This window comes from Bombus vosnesenskii, unplaced genomic scaffold (assembly GCF_011952255.1).
Source record: "Bombus vosnesenskii isolate JDL3184/JDL3185 unplaced genomic scaffold, Bvos_JDL3184-5_v1.1 scf7180000013297, whole genome shotgun sequence".
NCBI classification, from domain to species: Eukaryota; Metazoa; Arthropoda; class Insecta; order Hymenoptera; family Apidae; genus Bombus; species Bombus vosnesenskii.
The window spans coordinates 1,595,025-1,616,525 of record NW_022882947.1 but is presented as its reverse complement, the minus strand read 5'-3'; the positions used below and the strand labels follow the sequence as shown (position 1 = coordinate 1,616,525).

Genomic DNA, 21,501 nt, shown 5'->3' with positions numbered 1-21,501 from the left:
GGCCGAAGTAACCAGTGGCGTTCATGAATACGTGTTCATTATTTATGAGCAACGCCTCTCGGCATCAACTGGACCAGCCTCCCTATCTACCGGTAGGCACGAAGAGAGGCAGCCGGATAACGTATTACGTCTTCATATTTTTTTCCACCGATGTACGGCTGGTAATTAAAGGTGCCCCGCCAAGGACTCGGATGATTTATCGGCCGTGCTGCTTCAGCCTGATAAGATGGGACCAGCTGATAACGAGCTGCCTTTTGTACGTTCCAGGCACCGTGGATCGAACTGGGTCTCTTTTATTTCCCTCTTTCCCCTATCCTCTTCTGTTCATCTTTTCTTTCCTTCCTTCTTTCTCGAGTCGCTGCTCAGAGTGGTACTTGGCTAAGGTTCGAGAGTATCGAGGTGACACTGTAACGAGTAGTGTCAACTCTCATGTCCATTGGCCTACTCTCGTGTTGCGGTTCGTGCAAAACAAGCGATATCGCTGATGAACAGGAAGTTGTAAATTTCGCGATAAAGTCGAAGCTAACGGACACTGGAAGGTGTTTATGAACGCTCTGATCGAGGTGTTGCGTGGAGGATGGTGCGGGGTACGTTGAGGTGAATCGAACTCAAGTCTCGTACGTTTTAAAACGTTTGAGAGATAATGATAAAAAATACGTATTTTATGCAAGAATCGCTCGGAATAAACTAGCATTGGAACTTAACATAGCATAATATAAAATTCGAGGCGTAAAAGAAACTACGAATATTCTTCATCAAGTCCACGATGTGACTGTTAAGTACTTTAGCTGTAATTTTCCAGAAACTTCGCTCACGCTCAAGAAAGAAATCGGCAAAGTTAAGCCCAAACGTTACAGCGTAGATGAATCGATAAAAATTTAAGGCCGGTACGTTTTAGCTGCATGGAAAAAAAACTAAATTGAAACAGCACCTGAACCTCTTAACAACGTCTCTTTTCCTCAAAGATCCTTCATGGAAGACCACTCTCTGTCCGGAAGAATCAGTCCTAATTCATGCTTTCGGCTCCAATCATCGTATTTCCCGGCGAAGATTACAGCGTTCCGAAACACTATAATTCACGCTGGATGGAGTCTCGCTTCTAAACAAACCGAAGCTGCTTCGAAAACCTAGCTCTCGGAGTTGCTCACCGGCAGTTGTTTCAAGTAACGTCAGAAACCATAGTGTTTCATTTCGTATAATATCGTTGCAGCGATGTAGCTCTCAAGCGTCAGCGGACTTTACCCTCGACAACGTTGGTACTCGAGTTTCTTGTGGTTTCTCTACTCGATAGATACGGTAAAGTCAAAGTGGTTCCACGTCGATTGCAACTGGCTACCGAAGAATGAATAGCATTTTACCATATCAATATTTCACATCTCGTTCTTGTTTCCCAATTTACCTTCGTGGGAACTGCTCTACACTTCCAAATTTTTCATTCATCGATCCATCAATTAATCGCTGTTTCGATAATCGAGGTTTCAACAGATAAGGATCGGATGAACGTTGGCGTCTGCCAATGACCAATCTGAAACAAAGTGAAACCAACACCTCGTACCACCGACTCCAGGCCCATGCAACACCAAGGAACCGTGCTTAAACCTTTACGGTCCCGTTCAGCGAAGAAATTTACGCTCGTCGACAAAACAGAGAGCTCGAGGCGGTCCTCGGCAACGGCCACGACGACGATACCCGATGATGATTTCGAAGATTTAATTAAGACGTCCTGCCGGTACTAAAAACACCCTGCTCCCCTCCCGCTGCCCTTCTTCCTTCTTCACGTCCCACGAGAATCCCCATCGCGAGTTTCTCTTCTCTCGTTCTCGTCTGTTCGCTCGTCTCTTCCGGGCCAAGTTAAGAGGGACGCCCTATCGAATGGCTCGGTCGAATTTTTCAGCCCGTTTCGAAGGACGTTTTATTGGCCGCCTGATTTACGAGGAGCCAGGCTCACCGCGTAATTTGTTGCGCCGTATTTAATTTGCCTTAAAAGCGTCCCGCGTTAAAATAAAAGGAAAAACAGAGAAGGAGAAAGAAATCATTGGCCCAAAGAGTACAGAACCGGAAGGGGAAGAGCGTAACAACTTGGCCTCTGCAAGGCCAATGGACTCGCGTCTACACTCTCGGAGGCGTAAAAACGATAACGGGCAGCTGCTTTACGAAATTTTTATTATGATGTACGCGGAGAACACACGACGAACCACGGCCTTAATGAGCCACGAACCAAACGAGCCAGGCTGCACGAACGCCCGTGATACCGTCGAGAGATTTCGATTTCAACTGACTTTCAGGTCGATAGTCCGTCTACGGGATTTTGAAACAGGCATTGATTCTCGGATAACGGTGAAAACTTGGATCATTATTCTATATATACGTAAGAATTGAATTCTTCTAAAAAGCAGATAAACGCAGGAAACGACATAGTATATTCGTATTTATATGGAAGAAAATGGTACATGCTTTTCTACCTTTTTTTCTCTCGTAACGCTTATACAGATGCGCATTCTACAGATGCGATAATTAACAGTTCTAGCCGTGAATAATCTGCAACACATCCACGTAACTCGATGCGCATAAATATAAAAATCTAACGAACACGAAAACCGTAACGCGAAGAAGACCAGCAAAAACTGGAAGCAGACATTTTCTCCGAGGTACTTAACACTTTCCGGTGACAAAAACGCTCGATTTTCTCGGCCACTTTATTATCTGACACAATCTCAATAAACGAGCCAATTAATAAACACGTTCCATACTAAAACTCGACACTCGACGCTTCGTTCATTAATTACGTTTCCCGCCATCGCATACCAACCGCGTCATCAAACTTAACCTCAAACAACGCCGATTTTTCAGCTTCGTTAATTACGATAAAAGAGAACTTTGTGCCCGAGGGGGGAAAACGGCGACGCAGCCTTTTATTAACTAGAAACCAGTCAACGGCGTATTGCATAAACGCGTTAATTACAATCTCATTTTGATCGAAGCGAGCTTCGTCCTGGACGCGTTTTACCTCTTCCATTTTTCATTCGAGCTTATCCTTTCAACCCGGTTTAATAGTGTCCCCTCGGTGGAAGGAACGAGCATGGGGCACGTCACAAAATTCATTACGTATAAAAAAATCCCAAGGGAGTAGAGAAGAGCCGAAGAATAAGAAGAAGAGGAGAGGTACTCTCCTCGCGTTTCTCCATTCAGGATCGCGTAAAGTTCCGGTGAAAAAGTTTCATGGCCTTTAAACCAAACCTCGCAGAACCACGCGAGTTTTTTGCCTGTACCCGGGAGAGAAACGAGGCTGCTTTAGTAACGTACGGCTAATTTCGATGTAATTTACAGGAATGTTCTGCTTCGCCGTTCAGCACGCAGGAAGAGGATCGGATCGAATAATGTTCGCGGATTTTAGTTAATTAAATACCTTGTTCGATGCCCGGCCGCGTGTATAAAACATAAACGCCGTGCCCGTTTTATTATTCGCTCGTTTCGGTGGCCGTTTCGAATAATTTAAAAACAACGATTCTCGTTAATCCGTGGACTAAACGCAGAGGGATCCTCAGCTTCCACTTAGCCGGGCAATTGTAGAAAATAGAGAGCCGAGACGGAAATAATTAATTGAGTATCGAAGGATATAAAGTTTCGCGGAGCTACGTATATATAGAGTTTCTTAATAATAATAATTCTGTTGCCACTTTCGTCTCGAGCGAGAATCCGACACTGAAAGACTTTATCAGTAGCGCGATGAAAAGTATCTGTCGCATACAGATGCAAGATAATCACGTCAGGCGAATAATCGTGTTTCCAAAGACTCGAATCATCGATACAGGAAATGAGGAGCTGCATTATTTTACCGGGAAAGCTTGTAAGAAGATTTTCTGTCGCTATCGAAAAATAAAAATTCGTATTCGGTTGAACCCTCGCCATTCCGGTGACTGACTGTTTCCAACGCTAAAGAAAATCGGAAGCAGTCGCAACCGGAACACCATCCGAAGACAGACGCTCGTTCGAAGCTCGATTCCCGGCTGTCTCTCCTTTCAAAGTCCAAACTTAGTCGTGTTCATGGCGATTTATATCGCGAGACGATAAATGGAATGACGAACGCGAACACGCACGATTATAACTGTCGAGGTAACGCCGACAGATGCCGATGAATCAGCGGAGGTAAAGGTCAGAGGAATATACGCGCACTTGAAAGGTCAAGGAAACGTGGTCGAACGAGCCATAAGTAAAAAAAAAAAAAAAAATCGGTACGTGATTTGAGAACTAATTAATCCACGGGCTTTCTCAACGTTGCTTCGTCTAAAAAGTGTTTGCTTTCCTTGCACGCTGCTTACGCAATCGTTCTTGTCCGAGCAACTCGTTAATTATATTGACCGACGTGTGCTGTTAAAACGATCGACGTGTAATCGAAATCGATCAGTCGTGTACTCGCGCGAGCTCGACATTCGGTTAGAACAACGTTTTCAAGGCAAGATACCGTGGATCAAGCAATCATGGAAACTTGTTCCACGCTCGCGTGTGGGTTTTCATGGATCGTGTTCTTCCACGATGAAAATGCTGGCCCACGCGTGTCATTCAACGCGCTCGATCAAATTATTTCTGTTTTATTAATGTCCTTGTGGTTGAACGTGTGCCGGTAAGTTTCAGCGGATGTTTTAATAGAACGCTTGATCTAAGCTCTGACAAACGTATTTGTATCATACGAAGAATCGTACAGTACAGTTAAAAATTGCCATAATTTTCATGGAAAAAGCGGAATAAAAATTTTATCCGGATCGTCCGACTTTCTAGAAGAGAAGCGTTAAAACGCTGTTTCATTGCTCTATAGATCAAGACGCAAGAATCTTTCATCTTCGACGAACTGAACCTGTCGACAGGCACGCAACCATACGTTCGGCTTTAATTATCAAAAAATAAAATCTCTCATTAGCTAACACTTTGTACATCTCCTATTCCTATATTCGGTAGTTAAAATGGCTCCTGGTCGATAACAAATTAATCTCCGACCTCCTAAAACCTGACAATTACATAACGAAAACTCCAACTATCCACGATTATTCACGCTTCCAATTGGAATCGAGTGATTATTTTTCCTTTGGATATCAAACAACTGCGTGCTAGTTGTCATCGATCGAACGTGGTTATATAAAATGGACGCTTTACGAGCGATAATAATTTAGAAGGGAGGAAGCCACCGGACTCACGGAAGGCGTCTTCGGGAACGAAAAAGATCATCGACTAATTTATTATTCTCCCCGCTCGAACCTGTTAACGCTTTGGCCAATAAACGAGGGACCCTTAATTAACAGCGAATCGTTTATCGCGTTTCCAACGTGACATCCGACGTGTCTCTAGTTAATTTATATAGCTGCACGCCTAGAAGCGGAAAGATTTATGTCTAACAAATGAAAACGTTAACGGTTCCAATGAATTTTACACAGCGTGTTTGTTTCTTCCAGCCTTTACGTACTTTTCTGTTTTTTCTTGTCCAACCTTTTCGTATTATTTTTACTCCTCTTTAATTTATTTTCCCTCTATCGTTCGTTTTATTTATCCTTTAGCTTTTTCATTCTCGATGCCGCTATGGAAGATTCGATGTGCACTAGCAGCACAGAAGATTTGTAATTAGCGCAATTCCTAAAAAACGAGCTACTCATTAGAGACGTTACGAATACGCTAGCATTTCGTAATTGAGAAAAACTCGCTTGAGAAACACCAAGAACCTCGATGATGGTCTAATAATATAAGTTTCACCGTAAAATAATCGACCTAGTAACAGATTCGATGTTTTACGCTACAGTTTGCTCGTCTTCGATCTTGAAAAACCCTGGTGCGTTCAAATTTTTCCTCGACAGTATAAATCTGTTTAATTCAGCTCCCCTCGCCCCTATAATTTAATACAATTTGGTCGAAGAGACAGGCGTGTGAAATTGTAAGACGAAGGCTTGCGTAAAGGAGAAAACATCGTAAATTCGTCATCGGGACGTTAAGTACGGACGTATCGCTGGAAGCTAGCAATAATTGAGGGAACTGGCGCCTGGAATGTCAAATGTTATTACAAGGGGGTGGCGTGATTCCTCGAATCCGATGGACATGGACCACTAAAAAAAAAAAAACGGGACGCTCGATCGATGTTTCTTCAGCGTTTTAATAGTCAACGATCGCTATCGTTGACAGGATACAAGGCAGTAAAATACTAGAAACAGTCGTAAATTGGCTAAGCAGAGTAAAATCGAGTAGCGTCCGCAGAGACGACGTAATTGCGACGTTTTGCTGCTGGACAGTGGCGAGATGAAACTTGAAGACTCTCAGAACGATGTGCTAGAATGACGAATAACCGGACGACGAAGGAAATCTTCTGTAATTAAGCGAGTTACGTCGAAATGGCTCGTAATCGTGTGTAAGAAGAATAGAACGAAGCGAGATGTCCTCTATCGAATTTGCATTTTGAAAATATTCAAAAAGACTCGTATCTACGGAATAGAGCAACAAAAATAAATGTCCATCGTGGGTTTTGTTTAACAGTCGTCGTTCCTTTCCTCTAAAACTCGCGTTTTTTCAGCTACTATAGTAACGTGGGATTTAAAATTCACGAGATCGTAGGATCACGCCTCGAAACGATGATCAAAAGGCAGGAATCCATGGAAGAAAGAGTAGCAATGGTGAATCCCGAGGTGGTTTCCCATCAGCTACCTCGACATCGCAACCGCGGCTCTCCGGAGCGTAAGAATAAGGGAAAGAAAGGCTGAAAAGAGCGCACAGAGTGAAAGAGGGAGCGGGGCACGCACGGCGCACAAAGTGCAATTTCACCATTTTTGCCTCGTAAAATCCGGCCAATGAACGACGTAAAAATGAATAACTGGAGGATCGTTCACCCGCGGAACGAACGCGTAGCGTCCCGCTTCGTGTACACGACGCCTCTTTCCCCTTGTAGCCTTCCATCTCGTCCTTCTTCATCTCGCTCCTCCTCTTCCTTCGTCTCAAGTCTCGCCCCAACCTTGCTCCGCGAAACGATTTTTATCTTCCGGGTAGAATAGATTATCTTTATTTACGAGCGATCCGTGGCGCGGGCAAATTGTTTGGGAACGGGAGGGCCGCTTATTTAGAAGCCGTAAACTATTCAATACGCCAGCGAACCAGGATCCACCAACGCGCACACGCGAGTCAAAAACGAGCCAAAAAAAGGGTGAAATCGGGTTTTCGCTTCGCCACCTTGTCGTAGCTCTGCACCAGATTCTCTCGCGATGTTGCCTGTTGTCCGTGCGATACCGCGATTACAAGTCAAGGTGTGGCGAAGCGTTCGTCGCGATTAAAAAATTAAATCGTCGAGACGCGCGATATCAACGAATTCCTCGAGGCTACACAGGGCTACGTGGATTCGACGTAGACGAGCGATTTCTTTTTTCGGATACGAGACGAAGCGCCAGACGCGTGACAATTCCGTGGAATGTGCACACGCATTGCGTGTCAATAGCTTCGGATTACGCTAAGCTCAGGCTCGGCTCTGTAGTTCTGCACACGCGAATGGGTTAATACGGCCTCTGTTTCGAGGTCTAGGTCGCGAGAAACCGTAGTCTTTGCGAGATCCTTTCACCCCGCGTCATCCCTGGACAAGAAACACGGAAGCTCTTATCTGATACACCGGCCAGGCAATAAACTTTAATCGGGAAGGCTCGTTATCGGACCGAATCCCGCGGCGATCGACTGGACGGGGAATTACGGGTCGAGGCCGATAAACGTTAGCCTCGTTCCTTTCGTTGAATAAGATGAAAGGTTGCTCGGGTGAAAAGCGTTTTCTGATGGATTTCTAATTTAGTCGGACGGGATGAATTGTTCGGCGTTTCGAGATGTTCCAGGTAGATGGTGTAGTTTCGCTTTTAAGTGGGGAGCGATTCGATCAGGGTTGCTACACTCGAGAAGCGAGAAGAGGGAACGTCGACGCCTCGGAGAAATAAAAGTTGGAAGGTTGAAAAGAAAGGAGGAGGAAATGACAGGTAAGTTTGGGAGGAAGTTTAGGATAAACGAGGACCAATGGAAACGGATTTCTAATTTTCTTCTCTCGCCGAACACCTCGAATTTTGCAGAAACATAATAACGTTTTACTATTACGCAACTTTTACGGATTATTTGATTGCTTCGCCCCTAACGGGTTAATCGAGGCGTTCGCTTTCAACGGAGGGTGTAATTTTAGCTTAATGGAAGTTACGTTTTCGTTTTCTTCATAGTGGGTGGTTACAAGCTATTAAAGATCCCCATCCAACATGTAGCAATAGGTAATCTTGAGCAGTTAATACAAATTCCTAAACGTTATAAAAACCTTGACGAATATTAGGAATTTAGATAGACACTGATGAAAACTCGATGTTCACTTGTCGTTCGCTTTTCCCAAAAATATAAAAGAAATTCCAAGTGTATATCCTGAATCATTGAGGGATTTCAGGCGAAAATTTTAACCGACTTACAGTTAATAGAAAATTCGATTACGATCCTCCGCAACGTCAATTTCTTCCAAGACCACGATTCGTGTGATTAAAGTTACGCAGGATATCCTCGATTCTGGTCGTTTAAAACCTGCAACCATCAAATCCCGAGAAATGCTAAACTGCTGCAAAGAAGCGACGCGAGCAAAAAGAAGAGAATCGAATAATGCCCTGAAAAGATCTCTCACGATCGCTCAAGCTCCCATCAGGCAAAGGTCAACTCTCGACGAGTCAAGACGGAATGTTAATCAAGCTCGAATCAAGCGTTAGAAACGAAATACAATTAAGGAAACCAGATAGAGGCGGAACGCCATAAAATGCACGGGACGTGTGAAATGCTACATATCGACACGCTGGCGAAGCCTCATCGGTGATCGATAATGGCAGCGTTACGATGGAAGAGAAGGAAGAACAACAAGACGCGACCATAGAAGAAGACGAGGAAGACGACGAAGAAGAAGCAGAGGCAGAAAGTTCCACCAGAAGTGGAGAAGAGGTAGAAGAAAGAAGCAACGATGTAGGAAGAAGTAGGAGAAGAGAAACGATGAAGAGGAGCAACAAAAGGCTGCGCCTCGGGTGCCGGGCGGGGCTCAGATGTTTATCCCGGTCGACCTCTTCCCCTAGCTCTCTTCAGGCCCCTCTTCGTGGTCGCTGGCGTGCCCCCTTCACCTCCGCTTCTTGCGGAGAGAAGCGCGCCCTCGGCGATCCGGAGCTCTCGAGCGTTGCATCTCTACGTTATGCGTGCTCTTCTGCGCGAGGATGCACGGTCACAGTGGCGTCGCAACCGTCACTTTTGTCGTGATGTCGTATTTATGGCTACATCGACCGACCGTACGAAGATCGACTCCTGTTGGCTGTCGTCAGCGAAATTTCAACCCTTGTGGATTTCTTACGTTATCGTACTCTGAGAACGACACCATCGACTGCAACACTTTGTAAAGTGTTTGCACGATCTGTGACCAACGTTTCTCTAACAATTAAATAGTCGATCAAGAATTAATTGGCACAGAGGTTGACAAAGAACGATCGGTCTCGCGTCGTGACTGAGAAAGCGAAAGCTATGCACGGGAAGATATATTCGTCGATGGAAAGAGAACCGACCCAACGTCGATATTGTCGAGAAATGAGATTCGACTCGCGCTTCACGCGTTAGACAAAAAGCTTCTTACGCAAACTTCGATTATTCATCGTGCGAGCGAGACTGAAATCCCCTTGGAAGCATCGGGAGCAATCTCGATCGCGGCTAAACGTATTCGCGTGAATCGTCGCTGTACGTCGAAACGATCTTCCTCCTGCGAGACTCTGGTCTGAAAGAAATTTCGCTACCTCACGACAAGAAGATAATTGCCGGCGCTGCTAGCCGCCTACCGATCCGATCACCGATCGATTATGCAAAAGAATGCGCCCGAGATAGCGCCCAGCCCAGGATGTCGATGCTACGCGAGGCGAGGCTGTTCACTTTGATAGCCATATTCGCTCATAATCGAGTCGACCGGAAAGGAAGCGAAGAGGGCGAGGTCGTCGGCTCGTGACGGGCCGCTGGACGCTCTCTGATAAAAGAAACTGAAAAGAAATAAAAGGAAAAAGGAAGAGGGAGAAGGGCAGAGGGAGAGAGAGAGAGAGAGAGAGAGGGAAAAAACGTAACCTTAATCAGACACTTCGCATCGCCTCTATTCAGCTCCTGGCGAGCGGAGTGATCTAGCTCGCAGCAGGTTCTTCAGGACAAAAAATCGATGAATGAACCTTCGCCAGAGCGAACGTTTCGCGCTTCCTATCGTCTTGCTCCAAGTTTCTGACGTGGATCCCGCGAATTTTTTTCCTCTGGCTGACCACCTACGCGACTTGATATTTGGGTTCCGAGGTCTGGATAGCTTCCTCCGATTTGACACGGAATTTTTTGAGAAAATTGACTTTAGAGGTCGAACTTCGAACGAGAAAGCGCGTGTTTGACAAGGTTAGTCGAGGCTTGACTTTACACAATTGCCACGATCGAGGTTGATCGACGCAATATCGTTGCAAGAAGCGTGTAATTGACAGTGGATGAGTGGCTTTCTTATTGATGATGCGATGAACGACCTCTACTCTAAATAGAAATCACACGCGAGAACTCTGCTGTTCTAAACTCGTCTCCTAATAAAAATCCGCAGGATGACTTACTTTCTGCAACATCTTAAGAATCCAAAACTATAGCAACGGATCTCTGTTTCCAAAACGATTCAAAAACAATCGCAAACTTCTTTGAATGTTTCTTCGTGGCGAATCAATTACGACGAGCCTCGCTCCACCATCCATCGAACCTTGGTTCTTCCTATTCTCCCAATCGTCCGCATTGACGATAATTAAAGCAGCAGAAAGCGAATGACAAAGGGCACGCCGTAGGAATCCATAAGAACAAAGGAGCGCTGGCTGCGCGAGGATCGTTAGCGGCGAGCACGTACACCGCTGATGACGCACTTCCGGCCGGTTGAACCCCCATGGTGGCCCCGTGATAATTCCGGGGGATCGAGAAACAGCTCCGAGGATCCATCCACCGTGACTCCGTGGCCCCGTGACGACCCCGTGGTGGATGTTTGCTCTTGTTGCGGTGCGCAACACCGGAGAGGCCGCCGCTCGGTAGGAGAAAGAGTGCGGAGGCGAACGAAACAAGATAAAGTGGAAGAGACGGAGGAGGAGGTGGCGGTGGTGGTGGAACAGGCGAAAGGAGAGCGAGGGGCAGTAACAAGAAAAACAGGAAGACCCGCGAGGGGAAAGGAGGTGGACGAGAAGGAGTGCTCGGATCCAACGCCTAGCCTCCGAAGGAGCCGAGTGCCAGCCCGATGGTAGCGGTTCGCTCATCATTGTAATTACTTCGCGAGGATGTACCAGTATATTGGATCATTATCGACCGCTCCATATCTACCACCTAGCCCATAAGTATAGACTTATGCTCCCGATGCCTCGTAACAGCTGAACCCCCCTTCGTGTATTCGCTTCTGCCAAACGCGCGTATATCTTCCACCTCTACGAGGGGAAGGGGCAAGAAATCTTCGAGTATATTGGCACACTTGTATGTAGCAGGAGAAAATAGCCGCTGCCACTTGCAATATAACTCGCTCCGTCGTTGTCGTACGAGATTATTGCCCCTGGAGTCCGGATTGCGTAGGGTGTCTTCAGGTACAAGACAAGGGGCTATTAGAGGTGTGTCATTTCGAACAGGGTTTTTGGTTTCGTTCTTTTTGGAATTGCCACGACGTTTCGAAGGAAGTTTGAAGATATTCGATATTCCGCATATCGACGAATATCGCGTACTTCTTTCTCGCTTTCTTTGCCAATTATTTCCTGTCTTCTCGAGTTGTTTAATTCGTTGTAGAGATTATGTACTCGGTTACCTGTTCGGTTTACGACGAGCAAAATGCTTCATTCTAAACGGCGAAACGCTCTATGTGTCGGTGTAATCTCCTTCGAATGAAATAAATAATTTAAACAAGTTCCAAGAGCTTCGCTCGATCTCGGTTTCAACGAAAGCTACGTTCGAGTCTACGATTATCGCGAGCGTGTAACTGCCACAAATCCTCGGAAAATAATAAAAGCTTCGAGCAGCATTGCACGCGAACGATCGCCAATTACTTTGTCGCGTCGTAAATCACGCGAAAAAAATTCCCATTCATGCAAATCGGTATCAGCGAGCACCGCGGGCCGAATATCATTCAGCTCGTCCCTCGAACGCCATTCGAGCGAGTTATTTCAAGTGGCAATGGTTATTACCCCACCCTATATATCGAAGGGAATATATACCTTGGCCGCAGCGATGGAGTCACGTATGTCGATGATACGGGAGCACGTGCACCGGTGTTGGTGTCCACACCGGCGAATCTCGATCTTGGCACGTACGAGCTAACGACTCGTTCGTACGAGTCTCTGATCAAATAACCGCGACCCGAACAACTTTCTCGGCGGATCTGCATCTCCCTGTCGAAAGGGCACGTTCGAGGAACGTATCGAGAGGAGAAGAAGAAGAAGAAGAAGAAGAAGAAGAAGAAGAAGGAGGAGGAGGAGGAGGAGGAGGAAAAAGGATCACGGAAGCGCGTATCCAACGACGATGGATATTAGACGAGTAATTGGAATATGAGTTTTAGATCGTTACTGGAATTCGATTTAGATCGAAGATTAAACGTAGATTAATCTAAGGGCTCAATGGAAGATTGGTACACGTCTGTTTTTTTTCTGTTTTTATCAGGAACTAAATGAATAGAGAAAACGATATATACCATTCGAATTTGCCTGGAAGACTTGATTATAAATTTCTCAGTTTTTATGGATACACACGGTGATGTGCTTTAACGAGAATACGAATGAAATTCATTTTTCGTTATAAACGCATCGGATAAAACATTTAAAGCATTTAGAAAGTCGTAGAATAGAAAGTATCAACATTCTAGTTGTTAATGCGGACTCACTCGCAAAGTTCACTCTGGATATTACGCGTCTAATATCGAGCTGGAAATTGTTCTACGTTACAGAAACTGTCCCTTGGAATGCCGTAGAAATTCGATCGCGAGCTTGTCAACCCGGTCGACGTGACCGCGCGAAAAGAAAGATCGCTTCCGCTCGAACGATAATCATCGATACATCTCGATACATCTCGAAGGATACGCACGGCTTCTTTGTCCGCGAGATCTATCGTATCTCGCTTCTTTCTGTCGCACGAATCTTCGATTTTTGACCACCGACACGCTCGAGATACGATGTCTCTTCTAAGCTTCTCAACCGTATCGAATATCAACCGCTTTCCGATACGTAGCGAAATAATTAAAAAAGAAAAAGAACGTTCTCTCACTTCGTGTTACTCGCAACGTTCGAATCCATCTCGTCTTCCAAACTCGGATCGAATCCGACTCAAAGCTTGTAAAAAGCAAGCCTCGCCTAAGGTGCGAAGTTCGAACGTATAGCGTCAAACGTTCGATCGAAATCGATCATCGGATCTGTTGAGCAACAGCAGATAAGGGAACCGAGCCGTTAACTCGGAGCAGCGAGGTTCAGGACACCGGAGCCAGGATCGATCCAGGACGTGCAACGGGAGCAGTCGAGGCAACGGGAGCGTATCGAGAGATGCTTTGTCGATAATCCTTCAGGGTAGGTCGGCGTGCATCGTGCTCGGCCCTATCGAGCCGATGCACAAGTCCAAGCGAGGCAAGTTGCTCGTTCGCTCGGGATCAGAAGCAACAACGGCAGCATCGGCATCGGCATCAGAAGAAGAAGAAGAAGAAGAAGGAGAAGAAGAAGTAGCAGAAGAAGAAGAAGAAAAGGAGGGACAAGAGCAGAAGGAAGAGGCAGGAAGAGGAGAAGAAGGAAAAGAGGAGAAGAAAGAGGTGGAGAGAAGAGAAGTTATCGGGTCTCTTTCTCCATCCTTTCTTTAACCTCTGGCTCGCTTCTTCGGCCGCCTCCGACCTACGTGTAGATGCTCAGGTGTAAAACCGTTGATTGCCACGCCAGTATTTTCTCTTTGCACGGCACGATGGTAGTAGCGGTGGGCGTGCCGGCCACGACCGAAGGGAGACGGCCAAGGCCTCCTCTCATCGTGCTACCGCGATTATGTTTATTATACTTTGGCACACGCGTGTGCGTACGTGCGAGTACTTACATCTGGCCTCGCCTTTCCGCCGTATAGCGAGCATCATCGCTCCGGACGTGACGCCGGGACGCGGCGTTATTCGCGCCAACTGCCTCTTACGCGAGAGAGCTTCCCATTCGAGTTCGCTCGAGCCAAGAAGCTCGTTTCCAGAAGCCTCCCGATACTCGACGGTTAATTTGGGAGACCGTGGTTAAGGTACGACCGGCGGTAAATTAAAATTTTGATGGAGTTCGCGCGACGATCGACCGTTTTAAAATTGGGAACGGGAAGCTGGTGGGTAACCACTTTGCCTTGGAATTTGGTCGGCGACTCGGTGATGAGCCATGCGCGCTTATTTAATTTTGCGATACTTAGCCGAGAATAATCTTTGATGAAGTAATACGTGTACCTTGCTCTTAGTAGGAATATAGTGGAGGTAGAAATTAAAATAAACTGCCGCGATTATTTGAAATAATTCCTCGAATTCTACCGACGACGTAAAAATGCTAAAATGTCAGTCTTTTAAATACGCAATTTCTTCTTTGAACAGTGAAGTAACGCGAATAAATCATCCGCTTTGAAGATTTTATCGGTATACTTCGTCAAACTTTATCTTCGTAAAACTTTTCTGTAGGATAAAACGCTTCGTCTAATATCGATATGGAATCAATGACGAAATTCTTAAACTCTTGCACACAGCTGTGCTCCACCTTCTCGATTACGATACTATCGCGTAGGCTCGTTACAAAAGAAGCTGATCGAATCGATATTCCCGTGAAGGAACGGCAAGCGCATCATTATCAATGACGCTCGTGTCACGAGCACGCACGTATCAGGTTCGAGACTGAGCGGCGAGGATGAGGCTGGCTTAGAATTCCATCGAGGTGGAGCCTTGACATTTCGTGGCCTGGAATCGACCGGCATAATTGATCGGCCTCTGGCGGCTCCCATTCGACGAACGACCATGCTATTCCATTGCGTCTGGTACGGTTACGACGAACTCTGCGTACGACCTCGCCGACCGGTAGAACGCGGCCACGTTGACTTTGTGAACTGGATTCTACCGACTCTGGTGGGGATCCGCTATTCCTCCACTTTTAAATATCTTCGCACTTTTACCGTGTTCGCTGCTATATCGTAGAAAACGAAGAGTATACGTTCTTCATCTTCTACGAGAAAGCAGTTTTTAAATTCCGTACACGGTCGACCGATCCTAAAAATTATATTGTCTTCTTATATCATTAATTTTTGGCATACCGAAGATATCAAAGTATTACTTCCCAATAAGTTTCCAGAATTTATCAAGTATTTTTAACAAACGCTATTCTTGTGGAATCCTAACGGATATTAATCGATAATTCTACCAATTGATCCAGAGATGGGAATAAATTTGAAAAAGGATCAAAGGACAAGGCACTCGTTCGAGCAGCTTCCTCCGGTCTCTCTATTTTCCTGACCACGAACGTCCCTTTTCCCGCAACTATTCCCATTGACCGCAAACTACGCAAACACAAGGCAACGACCAATTTCATTCGCATCCTCTGTAGCGATTATCTGCGCGGAACCGCCTATTCGATCATTGAACCGCGAACGCCGCCACCGTTCTATGCAACGACTTCCAATAAATCGGCTGTGCGCACCCAACCGCCACTTTCATAAATTACACCGTCTCCGGCATCGATGTTCCGTGACGCCAAAAAGTTACAGCCATCGGCGGGACTATCGATAACTTGGCTCTGGTACCAGGCGACACCGGACGTTCTCTTCTATGGACTTTCCATAAATCGGACACCGAGGAACTCGCCGATAAATCTGGATGCAACTATGCCCTCGAGGAACCATTTACGACGAGGAAAATGAAAAAGGGAGAAAAGGAAGAATCGAAAGGAGAAAAGAAAAAAATCTACCACGACCAAGATACTGTCTACGAGGACGTTCTCCCTAGCATACCTGTCATTATCGCGAACGGTCGTTGCAATTCGTTCTGGTTAAACGTGGACGTTCGACCGGTGGCGAATGGTGGCCGACTACGGCAAACAAACGCTACACTGGCGCAATTTCGCGTCGTTAACGACGTCGAGGCGTCGAGGCGAGGGACGCGCGTGTGTGAACGCGCCAATAACGCCGCTCAGGGCGTACTAAAAATTTTATAGCGTCGCGCGTACGTCAGCGTGAACAGGGCGGAGGATGAACAGGAGGAAAGAGCGCGGAAAGGAAGGCGAGTAAGAAGCGAACGGTGGCGATACCCTGTTTAACAAAGTAATGACTACAATTATTCTGCTTTACATCTGCCTCGCGGAGCCACGGCCACGATCCGACGTACCTTCGAACGGAGACGGTGCAATTTACCGCGGATAATCGTCGATCAAGAAGAGTTACAACTGCCGGAGATTGTGTCAGCTACTCGGTTACATTGAAACGATGCTTCTTTTTTCACTTTGCACGATCGCTGTCCGGAGAACGCATAAACCGATGGTTTATCGCTCAATCTCTGTCCTCTTCGGACTTCCTAGCAGATAAGGAGAGAAATTTGAACGGTTCAGAGCTTCGAACATCCGACTCGATAGAAAATAATGTAAAAGTTCGATCGTAGCATGGACCAAGAGTGAGATTTTCGAGAGTTTCGAGAGATTCGGAAAATCGTACAACTATTAAAAATCTACACGCTAATGTGTCGCGCTAATTTATCACGTCAAACGACTCTGGCTGAATTAAAACATCCACAACTGCTTCGAACGAGATCCGAAACTCCTTCCAACACGAAATTCGTCATTCGCAGGAGCAAGCAAGCGAGGAGTCCTCGCGTGCAGAGGGGACATATCGTCTTCCTCGTGAGATAACAAAGCATTCCAACCCTCGACCGGCCCAGGTCCCGGGCGTATAGGAAAAGTTGCTCGCGTGGTTCGTGTCGTGGCTCGTTCAATTTACATAAACACGTACTCATCGATTGCTGGACCAGATTGCCGGCCGTTATTACTTCTACGACCGGTTAACTGCGACATAGGACCACGAATAATCGCTAGACCCTAATCGTTTCGTTACGCATCGACCACGACCACGTTCTGAAGATCGATATACCGTGGTCCAACGAAATATCTGGTCCGTTTTATTTCGGATACGTGTCTCCGTTACGCGCGATCGACTCCAGAAACAGCGTGTTTCACTGTTTCAAAGTGATTCTTTGATCGTGACGATGCTGCCACCTTGAAAACGTGCCTTGTTCTGCGGTGATGTAGTTTTTTGCGACTCGTGGACCGATGATTTTGGTGTAGGGAGAATCGGAATGGCGATAGACAGAGAGGCAGGTGTGGAAGACGGTGTAGGTTGATTGCAGGTTCACCTAATTTCGGCTGATTGCAGATGGTCGTGCAAATTAATAGCTTCGAAGAAGACGATGATTTCGAAACTTTTTCCTCCGATATTGGCACTATTACTTTAATAACTGCGATGCTAATAAAATGAAAAGAAAATTGAAATTGTGAATTCTAAGAGAATCCTTGTAACGCGATACTCTGTGTCAGATTTTATAACGAAAAAGAAAAATTAACAAGAAAATTAAGGGGAATTAATATTGGAGGAAGAGAAAAATCTTTGAATCGAAGCGAACCCGAAACAAATTGATATAAAATTTGTTTTTAGGAAAAATAAAGCAATTTCGAATTTGCATACGATGCAAGAAGGAAATGACACGCGGAATAAAACGAACTAACTTTTGCCTTGCAAATGGAGGAACAAAAATATTTAATATATAGTTTTACCATCGCGAACTTCTCGGATATATCTACGTATTTTATTTGCAAAATCATCGACGGTCTACTAACAAACAACGCTTAACCTTCCATTATAACATCCTGTCATTATAAACGGCATTTTATGTTCGCTTGATATTTCCAATTTTAGCAAAACCATCCTCGCGCTCATTTACCTTCATCATTTTCGTTATTCGACCAGATTTCGCATAAATTCCACTTCTTATGATCAATTGTAAAAAGATCATTGCACAGTTGATTATCCGTAATCACGGAAAGCAGTCTTAGAAAAATATATAAGAAACTATACGTTGCTAATAAGACGCACGGAATTGCTCAAAAACTGATCATCGTATCGTTAAGACAATTTAACCAATAATATCGCCATAGTTAAATATCTAAATTAACAGGTTAATAAGTTAATGCGAGTTGGTAAGTTAAACAGCGAAGATGGTAAATTAAACGACCAACGAATATCGTTTCGTGGTTGAACGAACGCGAGAAAAGTACCGATATTGCAAACAGGCGTAGTAAAATTAAAACAAGTTAATTCTAAAGCCAGCGACGATTGAAACATAAAATTTGTCTCGTTGTCGATGTAAAAATTTTTAACGATCCTAATTCAATTGCCATGGACGGTAAATCGATAAATCAGAACGAAAAAAAAAATGATAGACAGAAAGGCGAACAAAAGTTGTTTGATAGCTCACCAAATTGGCACGCGAATGAAGCACCGGCATCAGGAAATCCATTCTTCTCCGAACCTGGAACAAAAACGAAAGATAGATCGTCAGATGGAGGAATCGATAGCGGGTTAAACGCAGACGGATAAACGGCAGAATCGAACAAATGCAGATGCAAGGCACCACCCACGGCGTAACCCTTTCCCTCGACTGTCATTAAAGAGACCGCCCTAGATGTCGATTCCAAGGACTCGCATGAGCTCAATGGAGAGATTTTAATCAAATCGATCGTGGAGATTCGATCGAGATTCGTGGGATCTACGTTTCATTGTTCAACAATGTCGAGCGTATGGTAACGTGAATGTGTATGGTAACGTGAATGTATGTTAATGGTTGGTATTGTGCGGATGTTGTGCTGTTGCATCGAATGGCTGGGGATTATAATGCTTTTTAATTATACATATATCGAATGATGTTGTAACATCGTGAGGTTCGTTACGAGAACCGATCCTATGGTAAAAGTTAGATTTTTATCGAGATAAGTAGGAACAATCCTGTTTGAGAAGAGAAAGCTTAGAAAACAGAGGTTAATTATCATAATGGTGATAGGTTAAAGGGATAACAGGAATCATCGTATTGCTAAATGGCAGTTGTAATAGATTTTGTACGCAGATTAATAGACGGAGAATATTAATTTTTATGTCAATCCCACAACGTATATGTTGTGTAATTTTTTTCAATACGGACGATTGTCTAGAAATTTGTATCTTTACGATTCGATATTACACGTTTTATCTATTTTCCGATTTAGATCTTGACAATTTTTAAAAGAGAGGAAAAAAACGACACTTGTAAGAAAGCAGAACAGGAACCTTTAGCAGGCGTGCACTTGCTAAACGGAAGATCGAAATCAAAGAAGCCTTGGGCCGCACTGCCGGACGAGCTGAAGCACGCTAGAGGGGGTAGCAATTCCAATCACTCGGGGATGGAACGCGTATCGATCGATCGATCGACGAATACCACGTGCTCCGCGACTGCAACTGTAGGTGGTAGTCGGGAGCACCACCCACGAAGTAGCTACTTAGCATGCACGACCAGCTAGAAGGTAGCTACCTACCTATCTGACAAGGTTAACTAATACAACTTCCCTGGTCGAGCAGATACTCTTTTGATTGCAAGCGCGTCGATGAATCGATAGAAGAAATGCGATTTCTAACGATCAGTAGCGACAGAAAGATATTTTTCGTTGCGGAATATCAGGTCAGGCGAGAGAAAGAGAAGAAAACGGAGATCCAGAAAAATCCAAAGATTCTAAATTTCAAAGACTCGAAAATCCAAAGAATCCAAGCGCTCGTTTTTAATAAGATACGCGAGTATTAAAACGATTAATCACTCGCGAGGAAATAATGCAAAGCAACCTGCAACACGAATGCAAATGAGAGGAAACCAAATAGAAACAATGATGATCGGACAATTTACAACGTTTACACGCGCAGCTATCGACGAATCGCTAATTAAATCAGTGCGATAACCTAACAGAAACGAGCTGTCGTTACGGATCGATTTAATTGGTCTTTGGTCAGCGGTATGTATTATTCCACGTTGGTAGACCGGTACGTCGAGCCACGTCAAAACGTTGAAAATGAGAAAACCTCGCAGCGGGGCACCTGCTACCGAGCTTTCCATACTTCCGACCGTGACTTTTTTCTCGGTCCACGCGCTCCAGCGGATTGGAAGCCGGTCGCTTCAGCGGACGCCCAGCATGGGGTGGCTTCGTGCGAGCACCACGACAGTGAAATTGCGCGATTACTCGTTTTCTTGGTGTTTCAACGTCGGGGCCCGTCGGAATACCGATATATTAAGTCATAAATTCGCGACTAAGGCCGCGCCGGGATTAAGGACTGTACTTCGTGCTTGCGAAGTATACCCCTTTTTGCGAAGACAAATTTGGTACCGGCCTGCGTGCAAAAAATTTATTAATAACACTGATCCGTAGGAGAGAAATTTCGTTCCTTTTTTAGTTTACGTTTCATTTAGGTTCGCGAAGTTTCTCCAGGGTTTTCGAAGACAAATTTTACGTCGCTTCGCGTACAACAATTTATTAATAACGTAGGGGAACGTCGTACCTTTTTAGGCTGCGTTTCGTGGAAGTTGGCGAAACTTCTTTATTTTTGGATTGTTATATGAATGCGAAGATTTATTAATGATATTAAGCGCTAGGGTCGTTGATGGCTCAGGCGGAATTGGATCCTTGAATTTCTTCGTTAAGGATTTTTATTTTCATTGAGAAATTCTTGCCGCGCTTGATTTATCGATGATTGTACGGTGTAGGGGGCGTTAATAAGGGTCCAGAATTTTGTCAACTGGCAAATTGATAACTCTTCTTATTAAAGCACTTTTTCTTACCTCCATATTCTTCTGGAATGAAGTGAAAGCCCCAGTCGAGGCTAAACATTTTGGCAGATCTTTACAACAGTATTTTAGTAACATTAATTTATCGAAGGTGTTTTTTAAAGTTACGACCACAAGAACACTGATATATCCTCACAAGAAGTATTAAACCGTGTTTTTCATTAATACAAAAAATTTAGCTCGATTTGGTCGGTTTTAATTAACACTTTTCTCAAATCTATGTCAGTTTGCTGACAGTTCCAGAGCACAGCTACGCGATTTTCCTGAAATCGATTATCTTCGCTGAAACTTACGACATCCCCAAACTTTGCTACCAAAATCAAATTTCTCCCACAAAATACGAACAACACGCGTATCATATGCCAATCAACGACACTGCACAAAGTACAGTCTCAAACCATACGCACTACAGGGCCTTTCAATAATCGTCTAGAAACGACGTTCGATCACCTAATCATCTCGAAACAAAAAATCTTGCCATAAATACCAGCCGCTCTTCGCAACATGTAAACCCAATATTCGCTGGTTACAGCACGGATTACCATTTTGCAGTACAACGAAACAACCTTGAAAGACGAAGGCGCGGTCAAACAGGCTCGACA

The 21,501-nt window shown here is 44.9% G+C and overlaps 1 protein-coding gene across 2 annotated transcripts in view; it reads right to left on the bottom strand.

The window, feature by feature from the left end:
* Nucleotides 1–21,062, bottom strand: part of LOC117233532 — a 178,487-nt gene extending 157,425 nt beyond the window's left edge. Inside the window, exons 1-2 of one of the 2 annotated variants that reach the window (XM_033493916.1) lie at nucleotides 20,894–21,062; nucleotides 18,515–18,568 (exon numbers count right to left, since the gene is read on the bottom strand). In XM_033493916.1, coding sequence (XP_033349807.1) covers nucleotides 18,515–18,568; nucleotides 20,894–20,942 — 103 coding nt within the window. In that variant the 5' untranslated portion in view covers nucleotides 20,943–21,062. The remainder of the gene's footprint in view (nucleotides 1–18,514; nucleotides 18,569–20,893) is intronic. The other variant, XM_033493914.1, reaches the window with a different exon arrangement.
* Nucleotides 21,063–21,501: the final 439 nt, after the last annotated feature.